This window comes from Larus michahellis, chromosome 2, assembly GCF_964199755.1.
Source record: "Larus michahellis chromosome 2, bLarMic1.1, whole genome shotgun sequence".
In the NCBI taxonomy this organism is placed as follows: domain Eukaryota; kingdom Metazoa; phylum Chordata; class Aves; order Charadriiformes; family Laridae; genus Larus; species Larus michahellis.
The window spans coordinates 91,883,201-91,905,956 of record NC_133897.1 but is presented as its reverse complement, the minus strand read 5'-3'; the positions used below and the strand labels follow the sequence as shown (position 1 = coordinate 91,905,956).

At 38.3% G+C, this 22,756-nt stretch overlaps 1 protein-coding gene across 8 annotated transcripts in view; it reads right to left on the bottom strand.

The window, feature by feature from the left end:
* The window catches only part of SEMA5A (semaphorin 5A), a 353,355-nt gene that overhangs the window by 202,121 nt on the left and 128,478 nt on the right, over positions 1–22,756 (bottom strand). For all 8 annotated transcript variants that reach the window (XM_074576222.1, XM_074576228.1, XM_074576225.1 and 5 more), the window contains 2 exons: positions 21,029–21,128; positions 5,914–5,959 (listed from right to left, as the gene is read on the bottom strand). In XM_074576222.1, coding sequence (XP_074432323.1) covers positions 5,914–5,959; positions 21,029–21,128 — 146 coding nt within the window. The remainder of the gene's footprint in view (positions 1–5,913; positions 5,960–21,028; positions 21,129–22,756) is intronic.

The window sequence follows — 22,756 nt, the reverse complement described above, 5'->3', positions numbered from 1 at the left end:
GATCTGATTCTACTTGATGACTTCTTACAAGTTTTTATTTTGTTCATACAAAGGGAACTCTAGGGCACTGTCCCAAAAAATGAACTTTAAGGAGAGTCTGAGTGATTTGCACCTCTCTTGGAACATCATTCTCTCTAAATTGGGCCAAATACCACCTTAGCCAAAAAGACAACCCAAGGTTATGAAAGCCTCTCACAAAAGACATAATATGATCTCAGTTTGCAATAATAACAAGCAATTGTTATTTTCATAATACAAAATTACAAACCTTATGAAGAACGACTGAGGGAGCTGGGGTTGTTTAGCCTGGAGAAGGGGAGACCTTATCACCCTCTACAACTACCTGAAAGGAGGTTGTAGAGAGATGGGGGCTGACCTCTTCTCCCTGGTGACAAGTGATAGGACGAGGGGAAACGGGTTCAAGTTACGTCAGGGGAGGTTTAGATTAGATATTAGGAGACATTTTTTCACTGAAAGGGTTATTAAACATTGGAATAGGCTGCCCAGGGAGGTGGTGGATTCACCATCTCTGGAGGTGTTTAAAAAAAGGGTAGATGGGGCACTGAGGGACACGGTTTAGAAGTGGCTCTTGTCAGGGTAGGCTAAAGGTTGGACTCGATGATCTTAAAGGTCCCTTCCAACCTCAACAATTCTATGATTCTATGATTCTATAATGGTATTACTACCCTGGTAAATATTTGATCCTTTAAAAAAAAAATAAATCAGTGTTGTTAAAAAAAATTATATTCTGTATTACAATTAAGGTAAAAAATTTATAAGAGTGTTTTAGGTTATACATATTAATTTATTTGTAAAAAAACCTCAATCATGAAGTCAGATTCCCTCTTTGGTTAACACAGATAAACACAAAGTATATATTTAAAGTATATTACAATTTACTTAATTCATTATTTAGCCTACTAGACGATGCCTGCCATTAACAACTCACATAAAAGTGAACTATCATATGTAACAGGTATTTCAGACACTCTTTACACATGTAAACACCAGCAAGAATACCTTTTGGTAAAATTCATTCTTCAAAGTAGTTCCTTTTCCTGACAATTCATAGATCCATTCTTACCTTTAATTCCTTGAGTGCCTCATTAACGGGTGTGTGTACATACACACATACAAACAAATATATAGATATCTATAGAGCTAGAGATCCATATAAATCTATATAGAGATATATATATATGTAAAACCCCAGAGCCTCAAGAATCCAGAATTTAAAGTTGAATTATACACATTAAAAAGAACCTACAACTTTCTTAGCCTGCATAATGAATTTCATTTGAATCCTGTGGTAAACTAGGGCCTAAAATTTCCTTTAAAAATAGCCTTTGAGGTATGTATATTTCTAACTGAAAGATGTACAGATTCAGCATGACAATAAAATCTCTGGAGAATTATGTAACTAGAGAGGCAGGTGTAATAGGCTCATATTCAGCCTTTTGGGCATCACAAACTGGGAACAGGCTTCATAGATGGAAGATTCACATGAGAAAGGCAAACTCAAGCATGTGCCCTGTATTTGGCTTAACAATCTGAGTTTGTAAAGAACTTCATCTTATGGATGAAGAAAAGACGTTCTATCAGGTTTGTGAAAAGCTATACATGCTGCCTTGTAAAAATGTTTATGGCAATTGTGTCATAAACACTTTTATAAGCCAGGATGTATCAGCTTTTCACTCTTTACAGATACATCAGCAAACCTGTCATGTAAGTTGACACCAACAAATGTTTGAATTTAGAAGTTCTCTCTTCAAAGAATTTGGAAAAGAAAAAAAATAAGGTAAAAAACAAACGGTTGTTAGAGCCATCCTCTACATGATGTCAAAGCCCCACTATTTATCCTGACATTGGCTAGATATCACCTTTTTAAAAAAATTTTGGAAAAAAATCTATTCACTTAAACACTACTATTTAGATTTCTGCTTTTCTATTTTAAGGAATACAAGAGAGTTTCCAGGAAATCCAGCTTTCATCTTGGCCAGTGCTTTTATGGATTGTTCTACTATTACTTGAGGTGAGCAATAACAAAGCAAAACTCACAAAACAAAACTATGCAGAGTCAGGCCTTCTGCGGCTGTGACCCTCCTGTTGCTGTAGCAAGAGTTACAAAATATTTGTCCTTCTACAACCACAGTCCAGTGAGTGCTTCTTTCCTAATCCATAATCGCTATGCGCGCATTGTTCCAACAGTCAGCTTTGAACAATTTGACTCTTAGGCTTCTCCGGCAAGAGCTTAAAAGGCTTTCACTCGTTTTAGTCTTCTTTATTCTGCTACACAAAGGAAATTGCTGAGACACATCAAATACCGGTTTGCTACAGACACTATCATATGAAACTTGCTTACTCAAACAACAGGCTTTTCCTATAAAGTAAAGAGCACAGAACCATGACATGTGGGATGACAACTTTGATGTAACCACAATGGGCAATGATGTCTCACTGCATAGTCCTAGCTCAGGTTTAGATACACATCCTGTCTGATGCAATCTAGTAGCGCGCTAACCCTCACTTTTACAAGGGATTAACTGTCACTAGACTGCTGGAAACAGTACCCTTTTAATACAGGAATCTCTGCTCTGCATTTCTGTTTCAGAACTTGCATTTCAAATGGTTGTCTGGTTTCGGTTTCGTGGGTTTGGGTTTGTTTTTTTGTTTGTTTGGTTTTTTTTTTTTTTTAGGAAGGTTGTCTTGCATTTCAAAACTATTTCCAGGTTTACACTTGTAAAAAACAGGGCATACCCATATTTTATCTCAAAGTAATTTTTGCAAAAGTTTGCAAACAAGTCATTATTTTATTTTATTCCTTTTTAGAGTGCTTTCCTATTAGAAAGCAATATCCGATAACACTGCAATGTCTGATAATATTCCAAAATAATACTTTATTTATAAAATGTCTAGCTTTTTAAAAAATATATGGAAATTTGTAAACAAAAGATTTGCAAAGAAGCTTTTGCTATAACTACAAGATTCTTACTGCTCCAGTTTGCTACATGTAACATGAAGCCTTTTACCTTCATAATAAAAGTGTGTGGACAAACTAATGACAACATTCCAACAGATGTTTAAGCATTACAGACAAGGAAACTTGTTTATATAAAAATAACTGAAGTCCATCGACAGTCAAGATTAAGTTTTAGGCATTCCTTTATTTTCCAGATAAAAATGTACTATAAGAAAGATCAAACAGACGAATCATCTAAAAAAATCAAAGCATCAAAGCAAGGACTTGATATAACTTTTACTTTGCTTCTCACTTTTGTTCCTACCTCCCTCAATCACAACAGAGTTTCAAGTTTGAAAGATCTGGAGCTTCAAAATACTGTAAATTTTATTTGCTAACTTGGTATACTTTATATTCTCTAATCCTATTCAAAATATTTCTTCCACCGCATGTGAATGAGAGAAATTTCACATGCCCTAAAGTTTCCGAAAGCAGAGTTTGCTTCAATTATACTTGAGGTAATCCTATACAACAAATTGGGATGACTGGGACCGCAGCTAGGATTCTGTCATCCCAACAAAACTTACCTGAAAGGTTTGTAAACCTCAGTGAATCGTTTGATAAATACCCTCTTGGCTCTAGGTGGGTTTCAGGTTGGTAGCTAGTAAGTTTGAATTCCATGTTTCCACAGGAATGGTTACTGCCTCTTTCATTACTAAAGCTTTCACACTTTCCAGCGTGAGACAGAGACTCTCTCCGCATCTTAACGTTTCCCAATAGAGGCTGAGAAAACTTGTGGATCTTTATGGCTCAAGACTTGTAAGAAGAGTTCAGACAAGCAACCACCAGTAACACTGACCACTGATCCTGCCATGGGGTACCTGGAGGGGCTAAATGGCATCGCAAGAACTCTCTCAAACCTACTTTTATAAGATCAGTGACTAACTTCATACTTTCATACCAGATTACGAGACAACCTGAGAGTGTTGTGTAATGAGTTTGGGAGTCCTAAACAATACACCTTACATCCTGGCTTACTTGCATCAAAACAAAGGCTTCAGCCACCTCACAAGTGATTTGGAGATGCCACAACGGGCACATCCAAGAAAGCACATCTTTTGGATAAGGGCTGTCCTGGGGCACTCTAACAGAACCACAAGGGAAACATAGAGGAAGAAGAGGAAGAAAAGGTCTTTGAAGGACAAATATGAAGGAGACATAACGGCAGGCTTGAGAATAAGGAAAAAACTTCAATACTTGGAGTAGGGGTAGTAAAGACATGCTGGTGAAAGAAAAAAACAATTATATGCTTCGGTTTTGATTTAGAAACACAATCTCCCTAAAGGCTTGTGGAAAAAGGTCTGAAGACGGTGCTTTTGAAATCAGTGGTGCTACAGTACTGAAGACACAATAAGAAACTTTACCAAAAGTCAATTTGTGAAGACTGTCTGGTTAAAAGCTTCTGCACATTCATAAGACCAAAACCTAGTGACCTAATATAACATCAAGAGTATAATTTCTGCCCTCATTTTGTATTTTTTGCTGATTGGGGTGGGAGGGTGTTTGTTCAAGTTAGTCAGCACAATTATAAATGTCTAACCTACAGATTTCTCCCTCATTAGTGAATTTAGCCAACTGATACTTATCCTAATAGAGGAAACCTGTGAACTTCAAACTATAAATTAGCAGAATAAACTACAACACTACAACAGCACCATCAGAGACCTCTAAGTGCAGGCTCTCAACAAGAACCTTCAGGACTTAACCCAAATTATCTGCCAGGATATTAAGTATGTCAGACAAGGTGAAAGTAGACAGTCTGAATTCTGGATATTAAAAGTGCTTGATGCAACAAAATCAAATAGTTATCAATACACAATTTTGGTTAATTATAAACCAACTTCAGATCTCGTTTCTAGCAGTTTCGGAAGGTAAAGGAAGACTGCAAGCCTAATTAAAGCATACACAAGGTACTATAAAAATCACAAGGACAGCCTTACCTGAATGCATTTTAGTTTTCCATATTCAACTGTATGGTGTTACTTTGTGAAATAATAGGCACAGTGCTGAATCCAATGCTAGTTATTTTTAAATTGCATATATGAATAGATTATGAAAAAACATACACTTCTATTTCATTGTGATTTTCTATTTCCACACCTTAGCAAGTTAGCTAACTTAATTAGATTTACTAAAACAACTCTTAGAGCCAAATACACAAGAATGATTGTTAGACATGATGCCAAGGTTAAAAATAATGAAAGAGAAAACCAGCAAAACCTCACCAAGGAACACCAGTTTGAAGACTGAGGGAAGATGAGATTGCTGGTATATGGAAGACAGATAACGTTCAGGGTAAAATAAATTGATCAGGGATTCTCACTTACCTTTCTATGAAGCCTAACTGCCTCTAAAAGGCTTTGTTTCACCTCCCAGGCTCTAACAAGTTTTAAACAATAGATAGCTGCCTTATAGACAAAACTGAGATTTTGATACTTGTGTTCACACTATATTTCTTCCTTGAAAATTTGCTGTTTCATTTGCCTACTTTAACTTTAGCAAGTATGAATGAAATTTTTTATTTATCATTAGTTAAAAAAAAAATCTTTCCTCTACAGTAACAATAAATTCTGAATACCGAAGCTGGAAAATAGGTTAGAACATTTTTCTAAGAGAACATGATGCTCCTTTTGAGCCTCCATTTTGTATAGATCCACTCTAACAAAATCAGAGCAGAGAGTAAGGTAACATCAGGTCTGTATGGCCTGGGACAAAGAGTAATCTGGAATTAAAATGGATAATATGACTTATATAATATGGGGCCGCAAAGAGGACAAAACCAGATGCACACTTATCTGTAGTTATGAAGCTTTTGAATATCTCGATTATCTGCTTTCAAACATCTGCTTACCTACATCATGTAGAAGAACTAAGAAAACAAACATAAAACATACCTGTATTAGAGAGAGATCCTCAAGCTGCAACCTGAAGAGGTAGTTTCTGGGGTTAAAAAAATAGTAGATAAAAATTAATTGTTACTAGTGTTAAAATAAAAACATAATTAATTAATATAAAAGACAGAAAAAATTAAAAAGTGACTGGTAGTCAGGATTAAATTCTTTCAGGGACTGTCTTAGCGTACAGCCCTTTGGGCTAAGGACTAAGGCAACTTCTAAAAGAGATTTTAATCTTAAAGGGCTGGCTGCATATGTATAAAGTAGATATTTATATTGCATACGTGCACATCTGAGTCATTGCTCCAGTCTTCCTTTACAATCAGTGGGAAGAAATATCAACAGATTCATGTGACTAGTGTTAGATGTCTAAATGACAACAAGAGGACAGGCAGATTAAAGCTGTCCGTTTCTCTCCACAGTGATGGGAACCTTACACGATTAGCTCAGCCACAGATATGTAAAGTTTGACGCAAAGGATCCCATTATAAAGGAGTGTTTATAGAAGCCACAGAGTCTTCACAATTCTGACTGAAGTCCTGTTGTACCCAGTCTAATTTCTTTGACACCCGAAGATTTTTTTCAACATACAGCAGGAGCTACAAACGAACCAAGCGTATTTTTCAAAAGCCCGTGCTTTTATTGCAAAAGGATTTCTCACTCCGCTATTTCTCAACAGCATTATCAGGGCACCTACAGAACCTGGGAGGACTTCAGGCAAACCATGAACAAGATGCGGGGCAAAGGCACTGCTTGATACCCAGGTAAATGATGGGTTAGGATACTCAGAAAGGTGAGCATGCCCCACTGACCAAAAACACTTCCTTCAGCACGTACTGGTACAATATATGTGCGCAATCACAACTCTTCCCAACTTACTGGGTGTAGTTAAAGCAGCTGCCTCGTTACACCTGTTCTGATAAACCAGTTCTGTTGGTAGCGCTCACAGAATCAGTCCACGACCCTCATAAAAATGAACGAATACACACAACCTTTGAACTGATTTCAGCACATCCTTCTCTAGTGCAGATTCTCTTTCATGCTAGGTCTGCAACAGGGCTCTTCCATGCTCCATGGCCATATTCCTCCTGCGCAACCTTTTTTTTTTTTTCTTTCTTAGGTTCTTCTCACACCCCTTTTTCTTCTTTCTGTTATGTCATTTTTTTTTTTTTTTCCCCTCCACTACATTTTCACATATATAATATTCTTCGGTCCTATTCTGTCTAAAACAACCTTATTTAAAGCAATTCTGATTTTCCAATGCCAGTAAAGAGTGATTATGTCTTATAAATAAAAATATTTGAAAAATTAACATAGATTACTTCAATTTAAATTTATTCATAAAATTCTGTGATATTAATTTCTAAGATTTCAACAAATTCACTTAAAGTAACAAAATACAGATAACAAAGAGATTATTAAATTTAAACTTTAAATTTCATTATTTGCAATACTGACAAATTATCTGCAATATTACATCCATGCAACTGGTAGATGTATAATCTAAATTGAAGTTATCATAGAACCACAGAATAGTTTGGGTTGGAAGGGACCTTTAAAGGCCATCTAGTCCAACCCCCCTGCAGTGAGCAGGGACATCTTCAACTACATCAGGTTGCTCAGGGCCCCATCCAACCTGACCTTGAATGTTTCCAGGGATGGGGCATCTACCACCTCCCTGGGAAACCTGTCCCAGTATTTCACCACCCTCATTGTAAAAAATTTCTTCCTCATATCTATTCTAAAGCTACATTCTTCCAGTTTAAAACTGTTGCCCCTTGTCCTGTTACTACAGGCCCTATTAAAAAGTCTGTCCCTGTCCTTGTTATAAACCCCCTTGAAGGACTGGAGTGGTGCTATATGGACTCCGGGATGCAGATATGTGTATTTATTTATTGACATGGTCTACTTAAATCGTAGATGTACAGGAATCAGGTCACTAGTCTTTCCTAGGGATAATGCTAAAGGGAGTTACTCAAATTGCAAGAGGCAGGCTACGAAAGCAAGAATTCATGACAAAGTAAAATAAAAACAAAATATTTTTTATTAGCACAGATAAATCACTACAAAGAAATAACTAAAATACATGTGTTTGAGTCTTGAAGAGGCCTGAAGCGGGCAAAGAAAACAGTACACTGCAGGACAATGTGAGCACAAGGCTTCATCCATACGCAAGCTGACTTCAAAGACTTTGAGTGAAATGTCAGGAAGCAATGCATATAGTCTTTCTAACCCATCTACACACTCTCTGTAAGGACAAAAAACACCTTCACAACCGCAAAAATACCTTGCTCAGAAATATTCAACAGGGAACATAAATACTTAGTCTCCTCCTTGCATATAAGCTTCCATCAACCATCATTGATTGTGCTTCCTTCGCTTCAGATATCAAAGTTAAAGAAACCTACAACTTCACTGCTGTTGCAATTTTTTTTTCCACTCACAAAAGCAGAACAACTTTTCTTCTTCCAGAGAAATTGAACCGCATCCTCAGCAGGTATGAACTGTTTTCTTAACTCAGGGGTATCAGACTCACAGGAGTGGCACATCAATGCCCCATCTCACTCTATAAATAAATGCAGTCTCTGTTGCAGAATATATGAGCAGACTGATCTCACACTTCCAGTTTTCAGGTCAGTACTTAACATAGTGTTGTGTCAATCTCCGTGCGTACTTCATCTTGAGATATCTACTGAAGATTTAGCACTGATGTGGCATTTTAAGGCAGATTATCAAATTATTAATGTCTTTTTATGGTCTTTCACCCTGACATCATTTCAGCCTATTAAAAAGTAAGCTATTGTCCCAAATTGTAAAAATTCTAAATCAATAAATACTTAAAAATACAGTATCATCCTGAAAAAAAAACAGAGGCTGAAAGTTTTGTGGGTTTTATTTTCCTAGAAAATGAGACTTGTATCCTATGCAGTAGAGTGCAACACTTCTACCCATTAATATATCCAGTGTGGAATTAGAACTATTGACCCTGTGAGTGTTACGGAGATTAAAATGTCTATATACATGTGAATGAGCCAAGGCCCAGAGCTAATTAGTGTGCATTTTTCAACTTCCTGTGGGTGCCAATAACCAATTAAAATATTATTTTCAGCTTCATAAAGCCAGCAGAAAGAAAATGGAGTAAGAAGCAAAGCAACGTGCAAGGCACAGTAAAAGCATTACACCTTCGCAACATAGAGGCAAACTGGGCAAATGGACAGCAGGGAGTGACTGTGACTACACAACTAATGCTCGAACAAGTGGCAAACTAGCATTCGGAGAGCAATCAGAGCTATTCCTACCTAAATGTGCCCACTTCACTAAAACTTGCAGGACTACATTTAGCTCTACAAATACCTATTGTATTTGCTTAACATTCTAAGGCATGCACCTCGAACATGCGAGAACTCATTCAAAAAGTACATATGTGAGAAAAAGCTAACAAAAATAAAATTAAAAATAAGTGTGACAGCATAAAAAACAACACACTGGAATTATCATACTAATAAATATGGCAGACCAAAGAAAAAGTCAGTGCCAATTTTCACGATATGTGAAGATCTGTTATGCTGCCCATGAGACAGGTGACAATATTGTTTTCAATGTTACTGAGATTACGCCTTAGATTGCCATTTTTCAATCTCTGTTTAGCTTTATTCCAGGGCACTTATGCTTTGAAGGCAACAAAGAATGTGAAATAAAAATGCCCAAGTACATTTCTGAAGCATAGATAGACCTCTTAGCACGTAGGCCTGTCTCTTGTCCAAATGTGGTGGTAATAAAAGCAAGATAAATACAACTTTATGTGCTGCAATTAAACTGATTTGACACTGGCGGTAATTGGTAAGTTTGTTTCCATTTGGTGCTTAATGAATGAGGAAAGCAAATATGTTACATAAATCTGCAAACAGAAGGACACTGCAATGAGAAGAAAACACAACTAACTCTGAGATAAAGCAGCATCCTGTATTCCTTCAGATAGCCAGCAGGCAATAAGCATTTTGCTTCACATTCACAACACTGAACAACTTTTCTAGCTGAACTATGATAACTAGAACCTGTTAATCAAGAGCCTGCTCAACCCCAATGGCAAAGACTTCCACTGGTATCAGTGGAAACTGAAAAAAGCCCCACAAAAAAGCACACTCCAGTCACCTCCTTGATGACAATGTATTTTGATCTATTGCAGTGAATACATTCAGTATGACTACAGATAAAAGTATAAAACTCATCTTCTGTATGTTCCTAAACAAGCCCATGTCAAAAATCAATTTAAAACCCATAAAGATTCAACAGTAGAGCATGCTAAATCCAGCACTTTCCCCTTTGTTTTGTGAAACGGCAAGCTATAAAACATGACTGCAACAACAATAAATAATGTTGCATTAAACACAGACATGAATTAGAAGAACGTTAAGGTGGCGCATAAACTTAGCAAAACGTACTACAGATTAAGCTTTTGAAAAACTCCTAACATAGCAAAAAAACCTCACCCCATCCCAAGATCCCATATGCATCTGTTGAAAGCCTGAATCAATAAATAGGGGTTGCAGCAAACTCAAAAATTCAAGGCATGACCAGATATGCTGCCAAATCTGGAGGAAATAACCAGTAAAAGATACCTTCCCGTGCACTTCTTTCAAGAAACTATTTCACGTGAAAGAACAGTTTATTCAATTTACTGGAAGGAAAAAATTTTAAGACTGAAAATGAAAAGTATAAGCTCTGTAAGAAACAGCTATTAAGCAAAAAGTCACGATTCCACCATCAAGACAGGCAAGTTTTGCGTAAAAGCCAATTCTAGTTCTGCGGTGTAGTAAAATCAGCAATTGGAAATAAAATCAAAAAAAAAGAAAAAGAAACAAGAATAGAAGGAAAGGAGATAATCAATATAAATAAAAAATTATGATGTAGAAAATTCATTTGATTATATTAAGATACAATAGGAAAAATATGTGAAAAAGCTAAGGATGATACATTGGAAATAAAAGAAACCTAATCAAAGTAGTCTAGTTGAACAATTATAGGAAAATAGTCAAATTACAACAATGAAAAGCAGAATGGTCAGTAAGTAATTTTTTTCATCTGTATTTTGCAGGAAATAGAAGTCTCAGCAAAGGAGAGTAATGAAATAAGTAGCTTATTGATAAATGCCAAATATGTGAAAACAGCATATACAGAGAGATAAATATTTTCAGACTAATCGTGTTTTATTAATATTCAAAAGGGCAAAATGGAAGACTCAGGTGATCGTAGGCTAACCAGTGAGACACTGAGCGTGGCAAACAGAATAACATATTTGGGTCAATTAGGAAAGAATCCCGTTATAAATTAAATTAATCCTCTCAAAGGTCCTGTAAAATTTTATTTCCTTCTCTGATAGTTGCTCTTCAGGATTAGCAAACCTTACTACATTTTCTTCCCTGCAGCTCCACACGCAGCCTCAGCAGTGACTAGAGATCCTAGAACACAGCACTCCTGCACAGATGCTCACGAACAGCCGGGCATCAGTTTTATGTACTCCTCACCATGGGCTTCTCCAGGAAAAGCAGAAAGGCACCACTGGCCTGTCCCTGCAGCTCTGGAGCTCACCCTCCTCCTGAAGTCTCATCACGCCATGTCATCTCAAACATGCATCACCATCTTCTCCCTGTTGGCCTCTGCTTCTCACACACAGCACCCAAGTTTCCCCAGCTGGAGATGGCCTCAGAATATTTGTCACGTGTGCACCTCTGGTGCATGCAGACCAAGGCCTTTCTGAATACTATGCTTTAGTCCAGAGAAGATGGTGAGCTTACTCAGATATCTATTTAGTAAGTTGTTGTTAGGTTCAACTTTACCCTGAAATATCACTTCAATCAAAACATCAGTGCTGTATTTCATAACTGTGGCTGACCAAATCTTTAATACTTTTTAATGTTGCAACGCGTATCTCAAAGTACATGCCTCCAGTTGTTACATTCTGGCAGACATGGCACACACCGTACAGCAGCCACCCACATAAACAGCCACGCAAATCCTACCTGGTCTTGTCACCTTTTCATTGTTCAATGTATTAAACCTCTGTCTCTTTTCAAGATTAATTTGAAACTAAATTTAAATGCTGCTGTTATATCTCCTCCAAAAAAAAAAAACAATAATGGGAATAGGCTTAAATAAACAGAAATTTTAGACAGTTCATACCTTTTGCAGCCTCCTTCCCTACAGTAACCAACTTTGGCACATAAAGTTTGCTTGTCGTGTTTGGTTTTTTTTCAGGAGGGGGCAGATGGAGAAGGTAAAGAGTCTAAGGTAGCCAATTTTCAAATTTTATTATGTTATTAAGAAAATAAAACTGCAAAAACAAAATGATCAAAACCTACGTAAGTGATCACATTAATGCTAAAGGTACTTAAAAGGAAGCAGATACTAAACTCGGTCACCCACATTTGCAAAGCCAGCCTTGAATTTCCCTCCTGTGATCGTGCTGTAGTCCTCTGGTAGAGCCGTCAGTTTCCCACAGAGCCCTTCCCGTCAGCGGGAGCTCACTGCACATGGGATATTCAGAAGCAGGATGCATACCACGGTAAGCACATGATGTCAACACATCTCCATATACACCACGATCTTGGCTCCACCAGATTTAGAGGGGTGAAGACCACACACACAGTACGCATCATTGCGCTGTTAAATTTTCCGACCGCACTCTTTGAACGAGGACTGAGACCCACACGTCCACCTAGCATCCGAGCAGCCCTCTCACAAGATGAGTGCAGCCACTCAAGCGCGTCCACAAGGGCACTGCAGTAACTCCTGCAAGGCACCAGTGTTTCAGAGGCAGGGGAGAGTCCTTCACAGACTTGACTGCTGCTCCAAGTGGGACCTCTCTAGAACAACTTCTATATCGTGGTTATCAGCCTCTGGCGAGGTGGTAGCTGCCTGCCCTGCATTTCAGTGCCATAAAGGCACACACAAGTAGACAAGTTCAGCAAGGACCAAACCGCTGGCGCTGTAGGACAGAAACCATTATGTTTGGGCTAATGTTAGTTGCAGAAGAAAGGAGCAGCTGACTGACATGAGAACACCGTCTAACCAGGAACCAAGTGAAGGCATAAGTTGCCATATTCTGCAGCAGGACATGTTCTACTGCTAGCACAAATCAAGTGTGTCATGACTTCAGTTAAAGGCAGGTACCTTCAGAACACCACTCACCTGAAATAATTTCTAAAGATGGCTTACACTGAAATAGCCAAAGAAGTTCCATTTAACCCTGACATTTCTCTTTTCATCTTATCCCAGGTCAGCTCCAGGGCTCCTATGATGATGCATCATGTTAGTTCCACCCATTAAGATTGCAAGACACAATCAGCACAGGAAAACGAGGAACTTTTGTGAGGTTAGTGAACTGACTAGTGTTACTCTGCAACCAGACTATTACCAGAGCTGGTGCAAAGGAGAAGAAAATTGCGTAGTGGAACAAGGCATGAGCAGGAGAGGTACAAAGCATTAGCTTTCAAAAATATTTAGGAATTGACAAGATAGGAAAGAGAAGCATTAGGGGGAGAAAGACCTTCCTCTTTCCACAGCAGTAGGATGATAACTTCTCTTAGATTTAACATTAAACCGTAACTTAGATTAGATCAGATCAATCAATGGAAGGACAGATATTGATTACCCCAAACCAAGTGTTAAATGAGCAATAAAACACAGATGGAAGTTCAAAGAATAATGCACTAGTTCCTGGTGCCTGTGTATTCTCCCAATATGTAGCGCTCCGAGCATCTCATTAACAAGAAGGTCTCAGATTCTCCTGCTGGGAGCAGACAACAGCAAGAAGCAAACCTGTACAGTTATTTATTCCTTTATTAGAGATTCTTAAACCACTGTTAATGAATCCTTTAATTTGTCTTCCTGTTATTATAGTAAGTAGTGGTAATGGTTCAAATTGACGTTCCCAAACACGCTTATAATTAAGTGAAAAGGCATACTGTTACAGTCCTTCATCAGCAAGATAAGGAGTGACTGAGGCAATAAGCCACCTCAAAGCAAGTTTAATTAACTTGCAGGAGAACATACAGGAGAAAGCCACTGTTATTGGGATGCTCTGTGTAAAAAACAATTTAAGATATGTCTGTACATATATTATCCAATTAAAAAAAAAAAAAGTTGAATAGCTTTGAGACCCATTTCTGATAAGTAACTATATAAAGTATAACTGAACTAGCCCAACTTGAATTTTAAAAGATAAATTACCATATCTTAAGAATGAACTCTAGCTACCCTCCTATCAGTTCATAATTTCAAGCACAAGACGCTTGGGAAGAGGAGGATTTCTTTCTTTATACTTTAAAGAAACAAGTTCCTTCTAACATAGTTCTTCTGGCATGGTTTGAATAAACCCATTAAGAAAAAAAATATAAGTCACCACAAAAAAAAAAAAGGAAAAAAAGAATGGATTAAAAGGAAAATTTAACTAATTATTTTTAATTTCAACATTTTTGGACCAACCTACTGCATTTGAGACATACTTCTCATTGACTCTTGTTTTACCAAAATGACTGGAACACTTTTAACAGTTTTTGATTTATAAAAACTAGAGCTGATAAGTGTTTAGTGCGCTGTCAGGGAATGAGGAGAAAAAAACACAACGCACAATTTGCCAAGGTAATTCAGACACTGCCGTCTCCTTCCCCTGAGCTGGTCTTTTCCCCCGGCAATTGACCTTTCCAAGCGAGACACAAAGAAAACGCTGCAGGACATATGGCAAAGTGCTTCCACACAGGAAAAGAAGGGCAAGGTTGTTCTTGGGGAAATCCATGGATCTCCATGCTTACTGGCATTTCACAATACAGAAATCATTATCATATTTGATTAGATGCAAAGTCAGTCCACTAAATAACACACAGATAAATATTAATCTGAATATTTTACCAGGATTTATCAAAATAAGATAACCAAGCAGTCTCTCATTTCCTTGAACTTACTGAGGAGCTAATGCCCTGAAAGTAACCCTTCGCTGATGCCACTTAATTATAAAAGTAAATTCTGCCCTGCCATATGTTTTTTGGTTTGTTTTTTTTTTTTTTTCTGAAGAAAACAAATGAATTCCCTAGAAGGTTTCAGATTGCAAGAGAACTCATTTATTTTTATCTGCCAGGTCATATGTGATGTTAAGAACAATGCCTTAGGCAAATTTTAAAGATACCGTTTCATGGGAACATGGCTATATTGCCCTTTGTCAAAAGCCAATAGGCTTCATAATGTACTAACTGGTTTACATCCATACTGAATTTTCTATGCAGAGTGTTTCTCATTAATCTATTTTCTTTTTTTCCCCATTTTTCATAAATGTATAATCTCATACCATTTAGTACATAGCTATTAAGAAATCAAGTTCCTTTTACATTAAATCTAGACCTAATTGACATAACACTGAGAAATCTGTCATATTCTTCAAATGTAAATTTTAAAACCCAGCAACCATAATGAAAATCATTCTCCTTCCCTTAATTCAGCTTCATAAATTGAACTTTAATCTTTGCTTGTCTTCACTATGCACTTTAGGCTGTTTGATCAAAGTCGGGCAAGATAAATGTCTCTCTCTGCCTTTTCCCCTGTCTGTCCCCACCCCCTCCACTCCACTCCCCCATTTCTCAAAGCTATCTAAACGAATTTTTCTACTTGGGACAGTTTGTGCCCAAAATGTCCCAGGCAAGCAGGGCAACTACAGGTTGTTACAGGGATCCAGGCTAACTCATCAGTCATTTCAGAAGATACTCCTCTCCCTCTGAAGCCCTCGCCAACAGTACACATACATCTCTTTTGGCACAGCAGATTGACAGAAGACCAAATGACACTGTATTACAATACTTCGCTTCAGATGCAATATATGTTATTAAGCAGACCTGTTACACTGGAAGGCATTAATGACTGTCAAGTGACTCTGACACAAAGACAAGTGCAAGCCTCCTTAAACTTGAAAGTTGTACTAGCTTCTTTTGCAATTAAAACAGGAGGTATAATTGAACCTGTATTGTATAGCAATATTTAGAAATTAAAGCAGTCACTACTAAAAGAAATAAGCCAGACTTAGCCAAAACCAAACTTCATTGGGAACAGCAGCCTCTCTCCCTAACGGGGGTGGTAGGAAAGGAAAAGGAGTATGGCTCAAAATCTTGCGCAACTCCTCAGCACAAAGGAAATATCAGTGCCAGGGTGGACTGGATGATTAAAGGATGAAGGTGTGTGCTAGGATTGGAGTAGTAACATTTGTAGATCGCTGCAGGTGGTATAAGGAAACTGAAATAAGGCTACGAGACTCAGAATTAATCAACTCAAGACCTACAGGAGAACGGGACATTTTGCAGAATGAAATAAAATATCAACCAGAGACTTCTCAAAAGGACTGGAAGGCAACCTGCTGAGAAGGAGGGAAAGCAGACAAAATTGTAAAAAAATCTATTTTTGCAAAGCAACTACAGAATGCCTGCTGACATCAGAAGACTGCCTTTATTTCCCAAACTGGACAAGCAATACTAATCTTAGCAATACAGGACTAGTAATTACCTTCCCAGTTATTGCCTGCTATGGCAAACACTATAGAATAATGTCCTTTTCATATACTTAGAGATCTCTATCTCAAAAATATTTCTGTTCTTTTGTTCACACTGGTAAAATGTGACAAAACTCATTGTTTCCTGACTAACTTACCTATGCCCAACTTAAACTGATTTGGTTTTCTGCCAACACCACCATGTAGTTTATACAGCTATTTCCTTCCATAGATGTACCTGCTGATGGATTTATGGGCAGACGCTGGGCACACACTCTGCCTTTGTTTCCCTGCACTACAATTCCAATCTTCTTCATTTGCCTTTTAGCAGTCCTTCCCTACAGCTCTTTCTAATTTTGCTTAACCTTGTTTAACCATATATAAACAGAATGACACACACTACTACAGTTTAATGTCTCTCAAGGTCCTTGTGCAAAGGTATCAATAGTTCTCTGTCACTACAGGAGACACCTTTTGAGGCATCATGGGATCATATCTGTCTTTTTATGTCGCTGCGTTGGCAGCTCCCAGCAGGAATCCAGTCTGAATCCCAGCTGGGATCTTTGCTACCTTGCTTATTAAGACAAAAAAGTCATGAACCTCTTCAGGGGCTGTAGAATTTCAAAAATGGAAGAGAATCACCCATCATGAACATCAGTGACAGAAAAGGGATTTAAGAATTTCCAGTAGTGCCAAATTTTCACAACACTGGGTTTTTTTTGTTTCTAAGACAGACAGAGAAATTTGGGAGAAGAGTTCACTAAACTCTACTAAGGTGAAAAAAAAAAATTATAAACTTAAGCTGAGCCAGGACACAACTCCTGTCTGTCAAAATCATTCATCTCGTTTAGAACACCACCACCTTACTAACGCAGAAGTCTAGAGGTGCAAGCATCACCCCCTGTTTTTGTTTGGATGCTGGACAAGTAAATCATAATGGGAGTCCTTCTCTTGGCAGTGTAAAGGGAGTAACGTAAGTTTATTTGTAGCTTTGCCATATGCCACCACACATTTCCCTTCCCTACCATTGATTGGGTGGAGAAGGGAAAATCATGTAATCACAATTTTCGCAAGTCCGCAGGAGCTTTTAACTACTCAGATCTTACTGAAATCACATTGCACATAGTTCTTAGTTTTTCAGTACAAAAGTATTAGTACAAGAAAATAATAAAAAAAAAAAATGTTGGAATATTCTAAGAGAAGTAACTGTATATCAAAAGATATTTCACCAGGAAGGAGGAATTAACAGTGTGTACTCTTCACTGTCTTTATGAGAGCACATTTGTGGCTTAGGACAGAAAACAAATTCTTCTAACGGCTCTTCAGATGTGTGAATCCTGTGAAGCAAATGTGCAAGAAACTTGTACTAAAATAGAGCAAGTACAGTAATATTAATGCTCTGTTCAGATGGCCCTGGGTGAAAGGTGCGTTAAGAAAAAAAAAAATAAATCAGTGCGGGCAGCTGAGACTATGAAAGGCTGCAAACACCACTCCTGCAAACGAGCAGAAAACTTGACATCATATTCACAGTGAACGGATTCATTTTACATGGTAGTGGGAACTATATGCAAAAGGTGCATAATGAGTTAAGATCAACACTTGCATTTTTGGGACTACAGCACCATAATAACTGGTTCCTAGACTCTGAATCTATGACTCCATGACATACAGTGACTTTCACCGTACTGTCTGGCACAATGCTTTAAGAAGAGAAAAATGTATAGTGAAAAGAACATACTAATATCAATAATAAGTACAATTAGAGCAACCCGCTGGCAGGTGCGGTCGTTCTAAAGTGGCCAAACACAACAGTGCTGCGGAAAAGCTTCGAATTTAGAATGGAAATGCAAAATAAGGAAAGAAAAAAATCCAATAAATTCTGTGAACAAATAACAGCCAGCTATACTGGACTGTGGAAAACAAAGATTTGTGTTGTGATTTTAAAAACACTGAGTATTTTGAATTTTGCAATTTTATCTAGAACAAGAGATATGAAGCTCTGAAGCAGCATTAACTCATAGAGAAACCAAATCAAACCTATTGCTTTTACTGTATTGGGTCTTTTGTAAAAGGCAGAATCTGCAGCTGGCATTTTTCATAGTCACTAACTATTCAACAACATCATCCAAAGCTTATCCCATAAGGATTCAAAAAACTTCATTAAAAGCACGAGTTTAAACGAGCATATTCTTTGCTGAGATTTGAAGCCCAGATAAACAGCACGGAGAAGAAAAAAAGAGAGGAAAAGAAAAAAAAAATAATCATTTTTTCATTGGTGATTGAGATCTATACAGCGTGCATCGATCCAACACACAATGCTGTGGCACTGAGGAGAGGCTCAGACAGCTCTGACTAATGCTGGCTGTCTTTACAGAACAGTGCCAGTTGACAGCCTCATGCCTCATTTTATTTGTCAGCTTATAGAAGAGAAAAAACATGAGCGCACAGGATAGCCCACCTCAGGTGGCCAGAGACATATATATATCTCTCTCCACACTCAGAAAGTTTTGCCCCTGTAGCTAAGCGACTTCCATTGGCACACGCGGAAAAAAAAAAATTCTCGCAGTGCATTTTTGACTCTGTATTTTGAACCTCATTTTCAACTAAGAAACAAACTGGGAAACAGAAATGTATTCCAATGCTAAATCTGACAGAAAAATTAAGTGACTTCATTAATTCCAGACGCAGATTTAAATACTAAGTTACATGGTTAAAATTTTTTGTCAACCAGGGGATCAGGCCTAGTCAGCATGGGTTTATGAAAGGCAGGTCCTGCCTGACGAGCCTGATCTCCTTCTATGACAAGATGACCCGATTATTGGACGAGTGAAAGGCTGTAGGTATTATCTACCTAGACTTTTGAAAAGCATTTGACACTGTCCCCCATAGAATTCTCATGGAAAAACTGGCGGCTCGTGGCCTGGATGAGCATACGATCTGCTGGATCAAGCACCGTCTGGATGGGCGGTCCCAAAGAGTGGTGGTCAGTGGAGTTAAATCCAGCTGGCAGCCGGTCACAAGTGGTGTCCCTCAGGGCTCAGTGTTGGGACCATTTCTGTTTAACGTCTTTATTGATGATCTTGATAAGGACATAGAGTGTATCATCAGCAAGTTTGCAGATGACACCAAGTTAAGTGGGAGTGTTGATCTACGTGAGGATAGGGAGGCTCTACAGAGAGACTTGGATAGATTGGACCAATGGGCCAACACTAACGGTATGAGCTTCAACAAGGCCAAGTGCCAGGTCCTGCACTTGGGCCACAACAACCCCATGCATTGCTACAGGCTTGGGGAAGTGTGGCTGGAGAGCTGCCTGGCAGAAAGGGACCTGGGGGTTCTAATTGACAAGCGGCTGAACATGAGCCAGCAGTGTGCCCAGGTGGCCAAGAGGGCCAATGGCATTCTGGCTTGTATTAGAAACAGTGTGACCAGCAGAAGGAGGGAGGTGATTGTCCCCCTGTACTCAGCACTGGTGAGGCCACACCTTGAGTATTGTGTCCAGTTCTGGGCACCTCAATACGAGAGAGATATCGAGGTGCTGGAGCGAGTGCAGAGGAGGGCAACGAAGCTGGTGAAGGGCCTGCAGGATAAATCTTATGAGGAGCGATTGAAGGAGCTGGGACTGTTTAGTTTGAGGAAGAGGAGGCTGAGGGGAGACCTCATCGCTCTCTACAACTACTTGAAAGGACATTGTAGAGAGGTTGGTGCTGGTCTCTTCTCACAAGTAATTAGTTACAGAACAAGAGGGAATGGCGTCAAGCTGCAACAGGGTAGGTTTAGGCTGGACATGAGGAAAAAATTCTTCACAGAAAGAGTAGGCAGACACTGGAATAGGCTGCCCAGGGAGGTGGTGGAGTCACCATCCCTGAATGTGTTTAAGAGTCATTTAGATGTGGTGTTAAGGGATATGGTGTAGGGGAGAACTTTGTAGAGTGGGGCTGATGGTTGGACTCGATGATCCCAAGGGTCTTTTCCAACCTAAATGATTCTATGAAAATGTTTTACTCTACTTCATATGCTAAGAGAGGAAAAAATGGTGTTCAAGGACTGTTACTGCTTCAATGTTGACACCTAAGACAGTGTCACTGTTGATCACAGCTTGCAAAGTACTGTCCTAACTGTGCAAAAATTGTGATTATCAGCGACTTTACCACAAACTCTGCAGTCTTTAACAGATCTTTCCTGGCACTGTACTGAATAATTATTAGAATCACCCAAGCACAAAGAGCCGTACTATGTAGCCAAATTTGTGATCATCGTAAGTTTTATGCTATAGTAACTTTTGTCACATTGTCACATAGCATCTGCCTGTTCTACTGTATGCATCCAAAATTTGAGAGTACTCCAGGACAGTCCTCCTAAAAATGAGAATAGTGTAAGCTATTGGATCCTTGATACCAGGCAATCCTTCTTTTAACTTGAGTAAGGAATAAGAGAAATAAACACACATAATGTTCAGTTTAGTGGGTCTGGAAGGCAGGGGAGTCATACAAGAGCAAGCTGATGTTAGAATTTGGATCAATATTACTTATCAACAAAGAACAAAATACAGTCTGATGCAAGAAGAAAAGAAAATAGATTTCTCACCTGGCTCCAGCAATAAGCTCTTTTTGTCCTGGGTCAAACGTTAACTGTGAAAAGTCCACAGCATCTTCTGCTCTGAACACATGTAACCAAGGGGCAATTTCTAAAAACAATCAAGAAATAGAACTGTTACTGTAAATGTCACAGTCGTAGTACATCAGGTAGTCAACATTACATTTGCAAATACTGTGGGGCTGCAAGTTTTCTCAGCATGGTCCTCTAAGGAAACAGAGGAGACTTTTACCACCATACCACATAATTTCCACTACAGGCCTGTAAAATATATAGAGCAGTTACTCAATACACGCTTGAATGAAGTATTCAAATTTTGGTCTGATTTATAAGCTAGATGTGTTTTCCTCCTTAGGTAAAGCAGAAAACACCACAGTAGAACTGCAGCTCACTGGTACATACTCAAGTGAAGTCAGATTAATTTTCCGTGCATCAGAAGCAGCTGAGAACCAGGGGGTTTGGTTTTTTTTGCTTTGTTCTTTAAATAAGGACCAATCAAGTGGAAAACAATGAGAAAAACAAGCAAATTTGACTTTTCATCATTGTCACAATAAAAAGGTTGAGACATGAGGGATGAAAAAGGGAAAATGCTTGATATTCCGGTGAACTTTTGGGGTTTTTAACCTGCCTTTCTTAGACCAATTTAGTGCTATATAAAACTGGGCAGACAAGGGGGTAAGTTGCTGAAAATCGGCAAGGAGTATTACTTGTATTCAGAATAAGAATCTATTCCTACTTTCAAAGTTAAACACACATAAATAACTGCACACCAAATCCTTAAATATTTGCATTATTAGTAGTTATTTTTGCATTCATATCACTAGCTGGATGAACACAGCATGACTTTTTTTTATTATTTCTTTTACAGAGACACACAGAATATATAAAATTTCTATAATGACATAAATGGTTCTTTAAAAAACAGTGCAGTTGTACAAAAGCCCCATCCTCGGGAGTTTCTCCCCCAGTTCTCAGGATATTGACGCATTTTGCTTATTTATTTATTTTTAATGTAGTCACAAAGCAGTGGTCTGGCACATATGTGAAAGGTGAAGTGGGCTATATATATATGGCACAATAAGCTGTGGAACTATCTATTTGAAGACTATAGATGTGAAACAGTCAATAAAAAGACCAAAGGTGAGCACATGGTCATGACCGTTTAGAATACGGAGTCAACACCAACCTCCCTGAGAGTGCGGTGGCAGTGTAATTTTTGGTACTGCTATCACCAGTTGCAGCTCAGGTTGCCAACACCCGTTCTAAGCTCCTTTCTTTGCTCATGAGCATATTTTTCCTTTTGCAAATGTCTGGGTTGAAATAATCCATGTCTGGTGCCTGTTTCAGGATGATTTGTTCCTAATTTAGATATTAAAGTTTTAACACAAGTAGGTCATCCATTCCTAAGGAGAGGGCCCAGGAGAAAAATGTTATCCTGTGTCAGAATGTGTTCAGCCATTGCAGAGAACCATTAAACGCACTATACAGAAGCTGTAGTATCATATACTTTGGAAAAACAGATGGAACTGTGCAGTAGAATCACTTGGGTGTCAGGAAACTAACTTCTGCATTTTTAACGACAGCCGGTATGCATCTGGGCAATTTCAGGCCTATAATGCAAGTTTGTACATGTTCTACAGAACTTGTAGCGAAATTCACTGTTGATTCCATCTGTGCTGGATAGGTTCTCAAATAAGGGTCTGAACACTGAGCAGGAGA